Genomic DNA, 17475 nt, shown 5'->3' with positions numbered 1-17475 from the left:
TAATGGCCCCATAAGATGCTCCATAGAATAATATGCCCCATATGCTGCTCCATAAAGGTTATGGCCCCATAAGATGCTCCATAGATTATGCCCCCATAAGATGCCCCATAGATTATGCCCTCATATGCTGCTCTATAGAATATGCCCTCATATGCTGCGCCACAGAATATGCCCCCATATACTGCCCCATAGAATATGCCCCACCATAGAATATGCCCCCATATGCTGCTGCAAAAAAAATGACACTCACCTATCGTCTCTAGGGGCCAGGCGCCAGGTCCTGAGCATGAGGGGACACCGGCGGGCTATGAGGGGACAGGTGCCGGTGTCGCCGCTCACTCAGGACCCAACACCTGAGATATTCACCTGTCCCCAGTCCATCGCTGCTGTCTGCCGCGTCCTGTGTCATTGACTGTTTAGGCACGTCATCACGCCCTCTGCTGCCTAAACGTCACAGACACAGCAGCAAGTAGCAAAGGACCAGGGACAGGTAATATTGGATATACTCACCCCCTCCTGGCGCGGTCTCTGCAGCACCCCCCCGCTTCTCCCACTGTCTCCCTGCAGCGGTCACGTGGTAACGCTCATTAAACTCATAAATACCATGTGACCACTGAAGGAAGGAAGGGAGACTGTGAGAGAAGCGGGGGGCTGCAGGGATACGTCAGGGGGGGGTTCAGTATGATCTCCCCCACTCCCGCCGACCCCCAGGTATATGTCTCGTGTATAAGCCAAGGGGGGGGGGGAACTTTCAGCCCCCAAAAAATGGGCTGAAATATCTCGGCTTACACATGAGTATATACGGTAATTAAATTGCATTTTATTGCATAAAATAAGTATTTGATCACTTGCCAACCAACAAGAATTCTGGCTCTCACAGACCTGTTAGGGCTTCTTACAGAAAAACTCCTACTCTGCACTCATTACCTGTATAAAAGACACCTGTCTACACACTCAACTATCACTGGGTTACCGCAACAGAGAGGCAGAACACCGCAGCGTCTGATTGGTCCTATTCCTGCGCTAAGAAGCACTTCTCTTTCGTTTTAATGGTGTTTATTTCTTTTGGCAGAACAGGGGTTAATCGGCCATGTTGTAAACTCTTAGCTCTCAGCTGAGCTCACTTAAGCCACTCCAATCCCCTTTATAGTCTGGGTCCTGATTCAAATCCATGACAGAGCTAGCATTTGCTGCTTGGCTTAGGAAGAGAGGTGTTCATATGATAAGGAGTTATCTGTCACTATTGCATGGTTTATAAGTGTGGAAATTCTCTAACCATCATCCACTCCCTGGTGCGTTTGAGTAGCCATATTTGTCGGGTTGGTGTACTGCAGTGCACAGTAGTGCCCCTCCTCCCTTGGTGGGTGTAGATAACAGATGGAGGGCTAAAGCCCCCGTTACACATAGCGATATCGCTATCAATATCGCTGTAATGTCACCGATTTTGTGACGTAGCAGCGATATCGCTACATGTGATACTTACCTCCGACCGGCTCCCCCCGCTGCTCATCGCTGGTCGCGCGAGAACGTCCTGGACCATTTCTCGTCGGGCGCTTCCTGTGGCGCCGACGAGCGTCGCGTGGACGCGGGCGTAAGGATCGCCGCGTCTGACAGGTAAGTAGCGACCCCCGACCCCTGCTATGTCACTGGTGAGATCTGCCTGTGTGGCAGCTCACTAGCGACCACTTAGTGATGCACCAGCTATCCATATCGTTGTCGGGATCGCTGGTGCATCGCTAAGTGTAACGGTACCCTTACTCGGAAGATAAGGCAAGTGTGGCAGCCCCGGAATATTCACCTTCAGAAGTATCCTGAGGAATAGGGCGAGATAGGGGCACCCCTTAGTGTTGGGAACAGGAGGTCCATCCCTGTCCCTAGGTCACCCAACAGCTGATTCGTGACACAATCTCATTCCAACCTCTCCACCATGGCCGAGACCAAAGAGCTATCTAAGGACACGAGGGACAAAATTGTAGACCTGCAATAGGTTGGAATGGGCTACAGAACAATAGGCAAGCAGCTTGGTGAGAAGGCAACAACTGTGGGCACAATTATTATAAAATAGAAAAACTACAAGATGACTGTCATTCTTGCTAGGACTGGGGCTTCATGCAGGATCTCACTTTGTGGGGTAAGGATGATTCTCGACAAAGATCAAGGATCAGTCTATAACTACACGGGAGGACCTGGTCAATGACCTGAAGAGAGCTGGGACCACAGTCTCAAACATTACCGTTAGTAACACACAACACCATCATGAATTAAAATCCTGTAGGGCACACAAGGTCCCTCTACGCCAGGCCCGGATGAAGTTCACCAGTGACCATTTGGATGATCCATAGGAGGTATAGGAGAAGGTCATGTGGTCAGATAAGACTAAAATAGAACTTTTTGGTAGCAACTCCACTTGCTGTGTTTGGAGGAAGAAGAATGAGTACACCCCCCCCCAGAAACACAGTCCCAAACATGAAGCATGGTATGGAAAACATACATTGGCGGTGCGTTTCTGTAAAGGGGATAGGATGACTGCACTGTATTGAAGGGAGGATGGTTGGGTTCATGTATCATGAGATTGTGGCCAACATCCTCCTTCCCTCAGTAAGATCATTGAATAGGGGTCATGGCTGGGTTTTCTAGCATGATAATGACCCAAACCAAACAACCAGGAAAAATTTAGTACTGGCTTATGCAAGAAGCATTTCAAGGTCCTGGAGTGCATAAGCAATGTCCAGACCTGAACCCAACAGTCTTTGGAGGGAGCTGAAAATCAATGTTGCCCAGTGACAGCTCCGAAACCTGAAAGTTCTGGGGAAGATCTGTATGGAGGAGTGAGCCAAAATCCCTGCGGCAGTGTGTGCAAACTTGGTCAAGATCTACAGGAAACGTCTGACCTTTAACTGCTAACAAAGGTTTCTGTACCAATTATTATATGAATTATATAAATCTGTTTTTCTATTATATCAAATAATTATTTCATGCAATAAAATACAAATGAATTGTGTAAAAAAAAATCATACATACAATGTGATTTTCTGGATTTAATTTTTAAGATCCTGTCTCTCTCAGTTGAAGTGCACCTAAAAGTTACAAACCTATCCATTCTTTGAAGGTTGGAAAACATGCAAAATCGTCAGTGTATCAAATACGTATTTTCCCCACTGTATGTGGAATGCGTCAGAAGAAGCAAAGTACTGAACCTCCAGCTAAGACCTGTTTCACACTTATTTTTTTTTGTTCAGTTGCAATCCGCCAAAGATTGGAAACACGGATCAGTTTCCGTTGCGACACCAACGAATGTCACCGGACGTTTTTTTTTTTTTTTACGCATCCGCTGAAGTTGGAAAGGTTAGGAGAGAGAGAGAGAGAGAGATAGAGAGAGAGAGAGAAAATATAAGCTTTTTAGTCTTCTGTCTGAATCATATTTGCAAATAAAAATTTCTGCCCCAGGATAACTTTTTTGTGCTTGTTGCCATTATCACTGTTTAGTATAAACTCAACCAGATGTTCTGCAATATCCTGCCTCTCACCCGGCACTTATCACAATAGCACCTAATAAAATAAACTTCAATAGTATTAACACTAGGTCCATTATGCATAACACAGTTTATTGCCTTCCTAGTCTGTTTGCTTTGCAAGAACACAAGCTATTATGGGAACATTTCAAATACTAGATAAGCTGTTTCAAAATAGATCAATAATAATGGATCCCTCACAGTCATAGAAAAAAAATCAAAAATTAGAGACTTAAAACTTAACATTTAATATTACCATTAAAATGCAAAGGCACAACGCACATAAAAATCAGAATTCCAAAAGAAGTAACAACCAGATATAATTCTGTCAAAGTTTGGAATGTGGGGGCTGATAATAATCCAAAAAGAGTTACCAGTACAACTGGCAACATAATACCAAAAAACAGTGTGGTTAGATTCAGACACCGGGGAACTAGTGAATTCATCAGTACAACTGACGCCGTTACCCCTCCGAGTCTCAGAACAACCAAAGGAGATCCATATAGAAAAGTTTGGAACACTCTCACCACATCCAAAGCGATAAATTCTCCAATATCATAGAAAGGACCTCCCATGAAGTAGTAGACAGGAACCCATAAGAGCAAATATCCGTGCCGAAATAGAGTTCAATGTGTCAGTCCAGGCGTTGGCCACCTCCCTATGCGTTTCATCCTTATAGGACTCCTCATGGGATATAGCAGCCAAGACAGGAATGCTCCACCATCACTGGTATTATTCAAGAGCCTCCCTACTTCATGGGAGGTCCTTTCTAGGATATTGGAGAATTTATCATCTACGAATGTGGTGAGACTGTTCCAAACTTTTCTATGCGGATCTCCTTTGGTTGTTCTAAGACACAGAGGGGTAAAGGCGTCATTTTTACTGATGAATTCACTAGTTTCCCGATGTCTGAATCTAACCATGCTGTTTTTTGGTATTATATTGCCAGTTGTACTGGTAGCTCTTTATTGATTACTAGCTGCTGGCCCGATTCTAAAGCATCGGGTACTCTAGAATATGGCTAGCGGCAGATTAAAATAAAAAATGTGATATACTTACCATCCGACGGCCCCTGTCCCTCCTCTCCACGGTGCCGGCATCTTCTGTTCCCAGTACTGCTTTGCGCCAAAGACCCCTGCTGACGTCACTCTCGCGAGAGCGCGACGTCATCAGCGGTATTTCACGCAAAGCATTACTGGGAAAGGAAGATGCCGGCAGCGTGGAGAGGAGGGACAGAGTCGAGGACCGTCAGAAGGCGAGTATGTTTGTGTTTTTGTTACCCATGGCCACCTTCCCAAGGCCTCCGATGTCCTTTCCACGCTCCAGGCCTTGCGTTCCCAGTAATGCTTTGCAGCTTATACCGCTGATAACGTCGAGCTCGCGCGAGAGTGACGTCATCGCGGGTCTAAGTCGCAAAGCCTTCCTGGGACTGCGAGGCCGGGCAGGTGGAAAGGACATTGGAGGCCCTCGGTGATAAAAAAAAAAAAAATTAGTATCTTTTTACTAATAATCCCTGCGGCTGATTGAGCACTGCCCCCGACTGCGCTGGCCGTTGATTCAGCGACAGGCGCAGCTCACCGTTACAAACAGCTGCGCCTGTCGCTGATTGGTTGTGGCCTGGCGGGGGCCCGCGATTTCGGTTACAGACAGACACGATAAGGTGTATATATATATATATATAAGACAGCAGGATGGCACTCACCGTTATCTTGGAATGATTCACTTTATTTCATATCGACAAAGCATAGGCACCGGAGAAATGTAAAAAGACGGACAACAGCCGTTTTGTGAACAGTGCACTTCAACAGATATATATAGATAGATAGATAGATAGATAGATAGATAGATAGATAGATAGATAGAATCAGCCCCCAAACTTTGACAGAATTATGTCTGGTTGTTTGTTGTTTTGGGATTCTGATTTGTATATGTGTGGTGTCGTGACTAGAGTTGAGTGACTTTGGTTGGATCGGGTTTCATGAAACAAAATTTGAGTCAGATGAAACTGGTCCGACTAGGGCAAAAAAAAGTCGGAGTTTTGTCCAAAACCCGACCCCAATGCAAGTCAATGGGGAATAAAAGTCGGTATTGAGTTTAATGAATGTCATCCGCTCAATGCCGACTTTTAGTTCCCATTGACTTGCATTGGGGTCGGGTTTCGGACAAAACTCCGACTTTTTTTTGCCCTAGTCGGACCAGTTTCATCCAACTCAAATTTTGTTTCATGAAACCCGATTCGACCAAAGTTGCTCAATTGTAGTCGTGACATTTTAATAGTAATATTAAATGTTAAGTTTTAAGTCCCAAACATTTCAAATAGCATAACTTAACATGTCTAGATTTTGGAACAGTATTCCCAACCACAGTTTCAAAACCCAACAGGGGTTCCGTGCACTCTATGTAGTGTAAACATATAGTACCATAACCATAGAGGTCGCAGAGGCAACTGTTGTGACCCGAGTCCCACTGTCACATCTATCATCAAAACAGCTGACGTGCTGGGAAAGATGAGTGCTCACTGCCGGAGCCCACATCAAAGGGAGGGTGTCCGACATCGGCGTAAATGTATGCCCAATGTCGGAAAGGGGTTAATCAAATTCTGAGTAAAAATGTTGTCATTTCACACAGAAATTACTTAATAATTATAACAAAAATCATTATATGGCTTGACATACTAGAACAATGAATATTTTCTATAGTAAGCAGGACAAATTAAACACTGAGGCTGTGTGCCCACGATGCGTTTTGTTAAGCGTTTCCGCAGCGTTTGAGCCGGATCAGATGCTGCAGAAACGCTTAAAAGATGCATCAAATTAATTAGCATGCGTTTTTGGCTTTTTGTGCCAATGCATGCGTTTTTAACCGCTCAGGAATCGCTTAGCGGCTAACAACGCAGCATGCTCATTAATTCCCGCATTGCTCAGCGTTTTTAGCCATCCCCAATGATCCCAGAAATCGCGTGTCAAAAAACGCGTAAAAAATCGCGCAAAAAACGCGCTGAAAAAGACGCGCGTTTTCTGGGAAGGGGATCCTTTTCCTGAGCGTTTAAAAACGCTAGCGTGGGCACATAGCCTTAAAGAGTACTAACATGCCTTAAGGGGTTGTCCGGCCTTGGGCTACAAGTCTGCAGTCACTCTATTTGACTACAGACTTGTGATTCCTCACATCACTTGCACTGCATGCTGTCAGGATTCTTCAGTGATGGGAGCGGGCAGTCATGTGAGCACGCACAGAGCGAGGCCTTCACAAAACTGTATATCAGATATAGTACATATTTTTTTCAAATTCCTTAGCTGTAAAGGTGAAACTTAATAAAACCAAGAATTGCTAGTTTATCCTTTTTATGTATTAACCACTCTTCTAACCCGCTGCATGCAATGTAGTCACAGAGCATAAAACAGACTAGCAAAATTATAGCTGACACCTGCTTATTACACTGACAGAAATAGGAATGGCCGAATACAGCCCAATATATGGAGGACACATATGTAACATGTACTATTCAAGTGCATTAGTTAGTCGTTTGGTGGCAGAGCTGCTCAAAAGCATAACTGGTGTTAGCAGGTTTTTCAGACAGGAGCATGCTCACTGAGCCACCACCTTACTTTAATAGGCATCTTCCTCACTGCTCCATGGAGTTTCTGTTTGTGCCAACACAAAGAGGTGAAACAAACAGAGAAAAAAGAAATTCAAGAATGGAAAATGAATACACAAAGGAAAAAGAAAATGACAGGGTAAATTACATAGCAAAAGCATGAATAAAACATTGTGCATATCAAACATATGGTTGGCATATAGGCAACCTATAGTTTCATGACGTTTTGAGTTATTCTCAAGTTTGTGTCTTGAGCAGCTCAGAGCTTTGCCGTCTCCTTACGTCCTGGTCTCCGGCAGGGCAGCCTCTCCTCCTTGAGTGACAGCTCTAGTGAATAGTAGAGCTGTAATATTGGTAGAAATAGAAAGCTCAGCTCACAAGTTCAGTTATAACACATTCAGCCATCAGCGGTTTGCGCTGGAATGTGCTCTGCTATCACAATATTTACACCGAGATAACAGGACATTTGCACAGTGAGAGGCAAGATCCCCACATAGCAGACCTGCTCTTGAAGCTGCAGGGCTGGTGATTTATAACAGAATCCCTCTTCAGAAGGTGAGAGGGATGGAGGGTGGGTGAGCAGCTAACTGCTGTATAGAAATCAATGGGCTGGAGAGAGGTGGCTGGTATGCTAAGAGTTAACCTCTCTCCTAAAATATAACTACTGTGCCTTCTGGGACAGGGGCTGAAGGTCAAGCTCTATGAATGCAAGCTGTTCACTATAAAAGATAAAAGTTTCCTTGCAGTAGAATGACAGCGGATAGAAAAAGCAAGTCAATTGCAGATTTTCATGCTGTTTAATTAAAGAAATTTAAGAACTTGAGTATACCCTTTTAATTGTTTTTACAATCATAAATTACATATTGTGGGAAATATCTATTAGCGCATGAAAGTATCTTTTCATCCAGCACCATTTAGTCCAATTTCCTCTGCTGTTCATATATGTGTAACTATGTTTACGGTGATGGTAAATTGTATTATTCAAAACGTTCTGCAACAACTAAAAGACATTTATAGCAACAAAAAAAAAAAAAAAAATTATTCTAGCAGTAGAACTGCTTTATTTTACATCCATTAGCTAAAAAAAGAAAAAAAAAAATGGGGGAAACAAAATAGAAGTTCTGATCACACCACATGTTTAGTCTGGAAATTCAAAGGTTGTGTTTCCCGCGGATTTGCCAAAAAATCCGTGGGAAAAACCCGAAAAAGAAGCTTTCCATTCATTTCTATGCATTTTGCACTTTTTGTGCACATTGATGAGTTTTTACCGCGAAAAAAACGCATCGCAGTAAAAAACGCTTATAGGGTCTCATGGCTGTTGTAATCTTTTTTCACTTCTAGAAGTAACTTAAAAAATTAGCAAAGCAAATATGCTCGGCTATACTTGGGACTTCTTCCCCAGAAATGAATAGAGAGCCATGCATGTATGATGACCGTTAGTGTGCAATGGGCATGTGGAACTCAACCACCCCGAACCACGGCGCTGCAAGTCTCCCTCTGTCAGAAATTGACAGCAGCAAGCTCAGCCTCACCCAATGCTGTTAGAGACTTATGACGGCTGAATAACAGCCATATCTGCCAGCACAGAAAATGGCTCGGTCCCTGAGCTTGCAGCAAAAACAGAGACCCGACATATGATGTAGTAGTATATAATCTGTCAGGATAGGGTTAAGTCATACTCTGCAGCAGTCCACTTATCTAACATAATAGCAGTGTGCATCTTACCAGATTCTGGCTGGGTGAAGGTGTACTGGCTACTAGAAGAAAAGCTCATGTTAAGATCATTACTTCCAGACAAGGCTTCTGGAATCTCCTCCACTTCTTCATTTGGTCCAACTTCATCCACTTTGGGGGTTTCCAGGGTAAAAATGTCGGAGTCATCACTAACAGCCTCACAATGGCTGTCCTCCCCCAAAGCGCCCTCATCACCAGGAAGGTCTTCATGTACAGGTGAGCCGTCAGCTTTTGTGCCTGGGTTGTAAGAAGTCAACTGCTGCCAGAAAAAAAAAAAAAAGTGTGACATAAAAGAAAAACTATCAACACATCATATTTAATGTAATGCTTAAGAGGAGCGGTCACCACTTCACATAGAACTGCCTTATTAAACAACTGTATTGCCAAGGAAATTGGGGAGCACCTTTTCTTATGACTCTGTAGTGCCATTCCTCTGTTAACACTCCTGGAAATTCACTGATAAATTGACAACTTGTCTTAACAATTAGGGGGTGCTCCTACACAGATCGACAGTCAGCTCCAGATATGACAGTGACAAGTTGTTTAGGGACACCCCAACTATTAACACCCAGTTGTCAATACAGAATCCTTGTACGGCGTAAAGAACCGAGGGGAAATAAATGGAGCCACATCTTATTACAAGATACCTTTTACAAAAAAAAGCTCAGAAAGGCCCACACTTTGAGCCAAACCGTCGCAGGAGCCCATATTGGCTAATAAACCACCATACATTTTTTCTAAGAAGGAGTGCTGTCTTCTTTTTTGTATTATATTGCTGATCGATCTTACACACACACACACATATAATATATATATATATAGATATATATACACACACACACACACACACACACACACACACACACATTTTAAAAATTACAAAAAAAAAAAAATGAAAATAGAAATGACAAAGTAAAATGCAAAAGTTTGGTCACCCTTGGAGATTTGTGTTCTCAGACCTTAATTAGCCTGTTAGGGTTATGGCTTGTTCACTATTAGGAAACGCCAGGTGATGCAAATTTCCCAGCTTTATAAAAACCCAGCTTCCTCTAAGCTTGTGACAAAAAATAGCAGCTATGGATTCTTCTAAGCAGCTGCCTAGAAAAATGAAAATGGTGGAGGCACACAAAGCAGGAGAATGTTATAAGAAGATAAAAACGCTTTGCTAAGTTGCCCTTTCTTCAGTTCAAAATGCAATTAAGAAATGGCAGTTAGCAGGAACAATGGAGATCAAAATAAGGTCTGGAAGGTAAAGCAAATATTTAGAGAGAGATGCTTGTAGGATTGACTGCAGAAGATCTTCAGAAAGATTTAGCAGACTCTGGAGTTGTGTTATATTGTTCTACTGTTCAGAGACACCTGCGCAAATAGAACCTTCATGGAACAGTCATCAGAAGAAAACCTCTCCTGCATCATCACCATAAAAGTCAGTGTCAGAAATATGCAAAAGAACATAAACAAGTCTGATGCATTTTGGAACCAAGTCCTGTGGACAGGTGAAGTTACCAACTCTTTGGGCCCCAATGAACAAAGGCAAGTTTGGAGAAAAAAAGGATTTCTGGAAAAGAATGTTTTGCTAACCATTAAGCATGAGAATTGGGGAAGGGGGGATAATCATTCATGCTTTGGCGTTGTGGCACGGGGATCTTTTCTTGAGTAGAGGGCAGCATGGATTCAATGAAATTTCAAGAAATTCTTGATGCAAACGTAACACCATATGTAAAAAAGTTGAAAAGAGGATGGTTCTACAAATGTATAGTGACCGTAAACACAGGTCAATAGAATACCTCAAAAGGCGCAAGCTGAAGGTTTTACAATGGCCCTCATTTCCCCTGATCTGAACAACATTGAAAATCTGTGGCTAGACTTCAAGAACTGGAAGAACTTTTTAAGGAAGAATGGATGAAAAGAGGATGGCTTCAACAAATGGATAATTATTCTTGATTTTGACTTGTGTTTAAAAACGAATACCTCAAGAAAGCGGAAGCTGAAGGTTTTAGAATGACCCTCAAGGTCCCCTGATCTGAATATCATTGAAAATCTGTGGCTAGATCTCGAGTAGCAGTGCATGCAAGACGACAAAGGAATCTCACAAAATTGGAAGAAATTTCTAAGGAAGAATGGATGAAAATCCCTCAAACAAGAATTGTAAGACTTTTGGCTAACATATATTGTACATGTGTGTGTTATATACATAGACACATATACCAATACACAAGCTACTGTACAGTTTTTTAAAGTCCTATTTTACTGAAATTGAACTTGTGATCACTTGTCCGTTGGTAAAAAACATTGAATGAACTACTCTCAACTATATCCAACATCAACTGAAAAAGTCTAACACAGACGATCAACTTTTGTACAGATGTCTGTGCCAGGCTGGCATTAGCAGCCAGCAGAATATGGTCTGAATCAATAATTTTTCTCAGCTGTTAAAAGTCTGCAGCATACGGCCAGCCAAAGACCCAAGGTTAATAAAATACAGTGAAAGAACTAACATACTTCAGCCAATCCAAGCTTGCCAGCAACCTAAAAGTAACTACATCTGCAATGCTAGACTCAGCTGTTAAAGAGGATGGCCACATTGTCTTGTTAGTGCAGCTATATTCACACATTGGCCAGCACTTCCATCCATACAATGGCACTAAGAGAAAGTGGTCAACCCTCTTACAGTGAGGGGCTGATATGGGATACGGCCACCACCTTTCAGGACTGATATACAGCATTCTATACTGCTGTACATATGCCCCCAACCCGACCTGTAAAAGAAGATAAAGAGCTTTTATTATACTCACCTGCGGGCGGTACGGTCCAAGGGGTGTTGATTATAGAATGCTGTATATCAGGCCTGAAAGGTGGTGACCATAGCTCATATCAGCCAAACCTGGTGACAGGTTCGCTGTAAGTGACAGACTTAAAGAAACACTCCTCCCATCAAAGATTTTATCCTCTTCATTTGGGGTATGCATGGTCCCCTCACCCCCCAGTCCTGGTATGCATGGTCCTCTCACCCCCCCAATCCTGGTATGCATGGTCCCCTCACCTCCCTATCCTGGTATGCATGGTCCTCTCACCCCCCTTTCTTGGTATGCATGGTCCCCTCACACCCCAATCTTGGTATGCATGGTCCCCTCACCCCCCTTTTGGGGCATGTATGGTCCCCTCACCCCCCAATCCTGGTATGCATGGTCCCCTCACCCCCCTTTCTTGGTGTGCATGGTCCCCTCACCCCCCTTGGTATGCATGGTCCCCTCACCCCCCAATCCTGGCATGCATGGTCCCCTCACCCCCCTTTCCTGGTATGCATGGTCCCCACACACCCCTTTCCTGGTATGCATGGTCCCCTCACCCCCCTTTCCAGGTATGCATGGTCCCCTCACCCCCCTTTCCGTGTAGCCGCGACCAATCAGCTTCGCGGCCCTCTGTCCGCGACCAATCACTGCCACGGCCCTGTACAAAAATAACATTAAAAAATAAAAAGCTATTCTCACCTTCCGACGGCCTCCTGTCTTCTTTCCACGCGCCCGACCTCGCGTTCCCAGTAATGCTTTGCGGCTTAGACCGCTGATGACGTCGGTCTTCTTTCTCGCTCTCGCGAGAGTGACGTCATCAGCGGTCTAAGCCGCAAGCATTACTGGGAACGCGAGGCCGGGCGCGTGGAAAGAAGAGAGGAGGTCGTCGGAAGGTGAGAATAACTTTTTTTTATTTTAATTCTCTTTTTCACAGATTAAGGCCTGCGTCTGCCACGACCAATCAGCGGCAGGCGCAGCTTACCGTTACAAACAGCTGCGCCTGTCACTGATTGGTCGCGGCCTGGCGGCCGCGACCAATCAGCGGCCCGCGATTTCGGTTACAGACAGACCCGATAAGGCGTGTATATATATAGAAGACACGTGATCAGATTCTGAATGATAACGAACATGTGGATAACACAGTACCTCTTCGGCTCTCTGCTGATCTTCTGGAGTAGAGGACAGATTCTCCACACTTGATACAGTAGCCTCCTTATTGCACACATCTGCATTGAATATATAGTGTCAGCAGGTACTTGGGTTAGGAGACGTTCCCAGCATAAAACACCAAGAATTTATTTTATTACCTGCCAATTCATCTGTTGAATCTGGCTGCATGTTTTCAGCAAAAGAACTACTGGGTTGTAAATCGAGGTTTGGGCATGGCCCGATGTCAGAGTGTAGGGTCTCTATGTCCGATCCCTAATACAAACAGAATGAATAGATTAGGAGACATCTGAACAAATCAGAGGGGTTTTTTTGCACTTTCAATACAGTTGTGTGAAGCCTTTAGTCAAAACGCACTATGAAATGATCAGGATAACGGATCAAAACTACTAGTAAACAATCTACTAGTCTTCAGATCAGGAAGCAGGTAAATAAACAGTCCAGTCAGCCCCCTGCTCCACTTCTACAGAAATGATTATTCACGCAAGCGAGGACATATCCTCTGTAAGGCCGGTTTCACACATCAGTGTCTCCGGTACGTGTGGTGACAGTTTTCTCACATACCGGAGACATTGACACACGTAGACCCATTCAAATGAATGGGTCTATGCACATGTCTGCATGTTTTCACGGACCGTGTGTCGGTGTGCAAAACATGCAGACATGGGCAGCAAAACGTGCCGCACACGTGCACACGGAGAACAGAGCACACTGTCCTCTGGGTACATGGACGGCCGCCGGGGAAGTAGCGCTACTGTAAGCCGCTGTTCCCCGTCAGCAGGTGCTGAACGCGGCTGTCATCCATTCTTCCCTGCTCTGCCGGCGAGCAGAGGAGAATGAATGAAAAACTGACCTGCTGTGACCTCAGGACTGTCGGAGAATGCAAGTGATGAGGTCCCGGCAGGTAAAGCTCTGACCTCATCACTTGCATTCTCCGACGGTCCTGAGGTCACGCAGGTCAGTTTTTCATTCATTCACCTCTGCTCACGATGATCGCAGCAAAGCAGGGGAGAATGGATGACAGCCGGCTTCAGCACCAGCTGCCGGGGGACAGCGACTTAAGCTGGAGTCACACATAGCGACTTACCAGCGATACCGACACTGATATCAAGGTGTCAGGATCGCTGGTAAGTCGCTTGATCGCTGGTGAGCTGTCAAACAGACAGCTTCACCAGCGATCAGCACAGCGATGCCGAGCGCCCGGCATCGCTTACCATCCCTGTAAAAAATAGAATTAAAATAAAAAATATTGTTATTCTCACCTTCCGACGTCCCGCGCAGCCTTCCTCTCTCCACGCTCCGGTCCCAGTAATCCTTTGCGAGAATGACCGCGAGACGTCACGGTCTCGTGGTCATTCGTGCAAAGGATCACTGGGACCGGAGCGTGGAGAGAGGAAGGCTGCGCGGGACGTCGGAAGGTGAGAATAACAATATTTTTTATTTTAATTCTATTTTTTACAGCTGATCGCTGGTCTCCCGCCTGTCACACGCAGCGATGCGTGCTGGCCAGCGGGAGCCCAGTGACCAAAAAAATGTCCAGAGGTTTCTTACAGCGATCAGCGATACCGGCAGGGGGGCCGCTCGCTGATCACTGTCACACACAGCGATCTCGCTGGTGAGATCGCTGTTACGTCACAAAAGTTGTGATTCAGCAGCGATCTCGCTAGCGAGATTGCTATTTGTGACTCCAGCTTTACAGTAGCACTACTTCCCTGGCAGCCCTCCGTGTGGTCCTGATGTGATGCGGCACACGGGTGGCAGACGGTTGCCACCCGTGTGCCGCATGTAGTACACACATGGACACTAATATCTCCAGTACCGGTTTTTCCAGTACTGGAAATATCAGGACGTGTGAAACCGGCCTAAGAGTCTATTCTAAAATATTTAGATTGTGGCACAACTGGCAGGAGTACCTGATATTTCCATGTCTCCTTCCCTACCAGTACATTAGATATAAGTATACGTCACTGATCCTCTGTTGGACACCATTGTAATGATGTTGAATGATAATTATTGGTCTAAAGAACGACCTCACCCGGAAGGTACAAAATCTCTTTCAATGGTAACTGAGCTACAAATGACATAGGATCTAAAAACAGCTCATCAGCTAAATAATTCATGTAGGCTGTGGGCATGTTGCTCACTATGGGCTGGCTGTGTGCGGTACTATGTGCCAGCAGGAGTCCCATAGCGATTTAGTATTCTACTCGGCACGTTAATGCCATCGGATCCAACAAAACCAATGTTAAATAAACAATGTCATGTGCCAAAGTAATAGCAAAGTCAGGAATTATAAAAGATATAGAATGCTAAGGAATATATCCCTGGAAATATTGTGTCTGTAAGCCGCTGCCCAACTAAAACTCCCCAATACACATTATTCATTAATGCTTTTTTTCAGGGATCCATCATACTGCATTTTTGTTTTTAGAGTGAATGCGGTTTTGGGCGATATACCGTAAGTACATCTGTAGGCAATCTTGGCGTGTGGTCGTGTTCATGCACACTTATTAGCATTTTTCGCTATGATCGTAGGATTAAATAACCGTGACCCTTGTTTGTACCTATAGTTTGCAAATGATATCCAGCATATTTTATCAGCGTTATGGTGAGCCAAGTTCCCTACAGTAGAGGTGCATGGCATCTGGGTGTCATCGCATCTGAGCACAGCATTAACTATGCATTATATTGTTACATAGTGACACCCAGACTATGAAGCAATAGCTCGCTAACAGTCCCGAGCAACATGCAGCAGACACCAGAGTCTGATCATGACACCTCCATCTACAAGGAGTGTGCGAACCCACGGAGCGCTGCACCCACTGTCATCTCATGGATACCCTATTACTGACCCTATACACTCTGGAAGCTGGGGATTATTACACCACAGATCTGTGATGTTGGAAGGAATACACAAGACATAAGTCACCAAACAAGGAACTACAATCCATCTATTAATCTACATACAATTCTTTTAAAGAGTAACTACATTTTCACTTTTTAGTAACTTTACCAGCATGGAAAGGGCTGAAACTGTGATAAACACTTTATTAGGGAATTTGTCTTAATTACTGTAAAACAAAAAAAAAAATTGCATGCAAGTGGCTTCAAATCAAGATATTCCTGCAGTCTGTTTGCCTACCTTCAGCTGCATGGATATCAGAAGGTACATGGGGTAATGATGGTGGGGCAGTGATGATGGGGCACTGATGGTGAGGCAGTGATGGTGATGAATCAGGCCCATTGTTTTTTTAGTGTGCCTTTGTCTAGACTAGTGTTTCCCAGTCTCCAGTCCTTACTGCCCCATAGATCAGGTTTTCAGGATTCCTTAGTATTGCACAGGAGATGGAATTAATATCAAAGCATCAGAAACTGTGGCAGGCTCTCTCACCTTTGCGATCCTAAGGAAATCAGGGCTGTGGAGTCGGAGTCGGAGTCGTGGAGTCGGAGTCGGTGCTCATTTTGGTGGAGTCGGAGTCGGAGTTGGTATAAAATGGACCGACTCCGACTCCTAAAATATATAATAAATTGGGTACAGTAATTCAATGCAGGATGTGCTGAATATTTTTTCATAGGAATTTGGGAAAGTTATGAAATGTCCTATAAATGGCTGTTATATTCCTGATCTAAGGCTACATTCACACACAGCGTTTTTCCTGTGTTTTTTGAGGATACGTTTTTCAGCTGCAAAAGCTGATCATCTTTTTAAAAAACTGCATCACCTGAAAGGTTTTTGAGCTCATAGATAATGTTTTCAATAGCAAAAGCAGATTAGAAATCTGCTCTATCCATTTATCCATATCTGTCTATCCATATCGTATCTGTACCAAAAAGAATGAAAACCGGGTAGTACACCAATATATATTCTGTTCTATCTAAATATCTTGATTATTGGATCATAAAAATGATTAAATGTCTGAGGTTCACATTGTACTACAATAAATTTTTCACTTAAATATAAGCAATATGTGTGGGAGTCGGAGTCGGTGTAAGGGAAATTGAGGAGTTGGAGTCGGAGTCGCAGGTTTGGCTTACCGACTCCACAGCCCTGAAGGAAATCCTGGAAACATGAACTGTTGGGGGCCGAAAGGTCTGGAGTTTGGGAAACACTGGAATCGACTATGTTCAAGTCACAGGTTGAGAAGGTTAACAGTAAAGACAGCATAGAGGATAATCATTTACCTCATGGTTGATAATAGTCCATCCACACGATGATTCACTATCACTTGAGTTTCCAGACATTTTTGCTAAAAATATACAGAAAACGTAATTAACAATTCCAATTCAGTGATTCATCTTAACTGTGAGACTAGAAGCACCCTGTGCAAGGTTTAGGGGGTATTCCCTAAATAGGTTGGGGCTCTGAAATTCTCCATTCGTTATACTGTATATTGGCCTGTGACTGTCAGAGATAGCTGAAACCAGCGCTCAGCCATCTCCTGCTATCCAATGAATACAGCAATCATCCAAAAAGGATATTACAAAGTCATGCTCATGGGTTATCCATAGGTGTGAACCTCAGCAATCAGCAGCTTATCACTGTGGACAACTTGCTCAGGTGAGAGCAACCCTTTTAGTGAAGGGGGCCAGCTGCAGCAAAAAATTAAAAAAAGGGGATACAGTGCTGCAGGCTTTTCGTTAACAGGATTGGTAGGGGTCCCAGAAGTCGGACCCC

The 17475-nt window shown here is 44.1% G+C and overlaps 1 protein-coding gene across 2 annotated transcripts in view; it reads right to left on the bottom strand.

Annotated features, from left to right (window-relative positions):
- The window catches only part of CCPG1 (cell cycle progression 1), a 64457-nt gene that overhangs the window by 33840 nt on the left and 13142 nt on the right, over positions 1-17475 (bottom strand). The window contains exons 2-5 of one of the 2 annotated variants that reach the window (XM_073587020.1): positions 16983-17047; positions 12941-13055; positions 12780-12859; positions 8833-9100 (exon numbers count right to left, since the gene is read on the bottom strand). In XM_073587020.1, coding sequence (XP_073443121.1) covers positions 8833-9100; positions 12780-12859; positions 12941-13055; positions 16983-17042 — 523 coding nt within the window. In that variant the 5' untranslated portion in view covers positions 17043-17047. The remainder of the gene's footprint in view (positions 1-8832; positions 9101-12779; positions 12860-12940; positions 13056-16982; positions 17048-17475) is intronic. The other variant, XM_073587021.1, reaches the window with a different exon arrangement.

This window comes from Dendrobates tinctorius, unplaced genomic scaffold, assembly GCF_039654945.1.
Source record: "Dendrobates tinctorius isolate UK_male_01 unplaced genomic scaffold, ASM3965494v1 ptg000097l, whole genome shotgun sequence".
NCBI lineage: Eukaryota > Metazoa > Chordata > Amphibia > Anura > Dendrobatidae > Dendrobates > Dendrobates tinctorius.
Note: the sequence above shows the minus strand (reverse complement) of the source record. Positions and strands in the feature narration are given on the sequence as shown.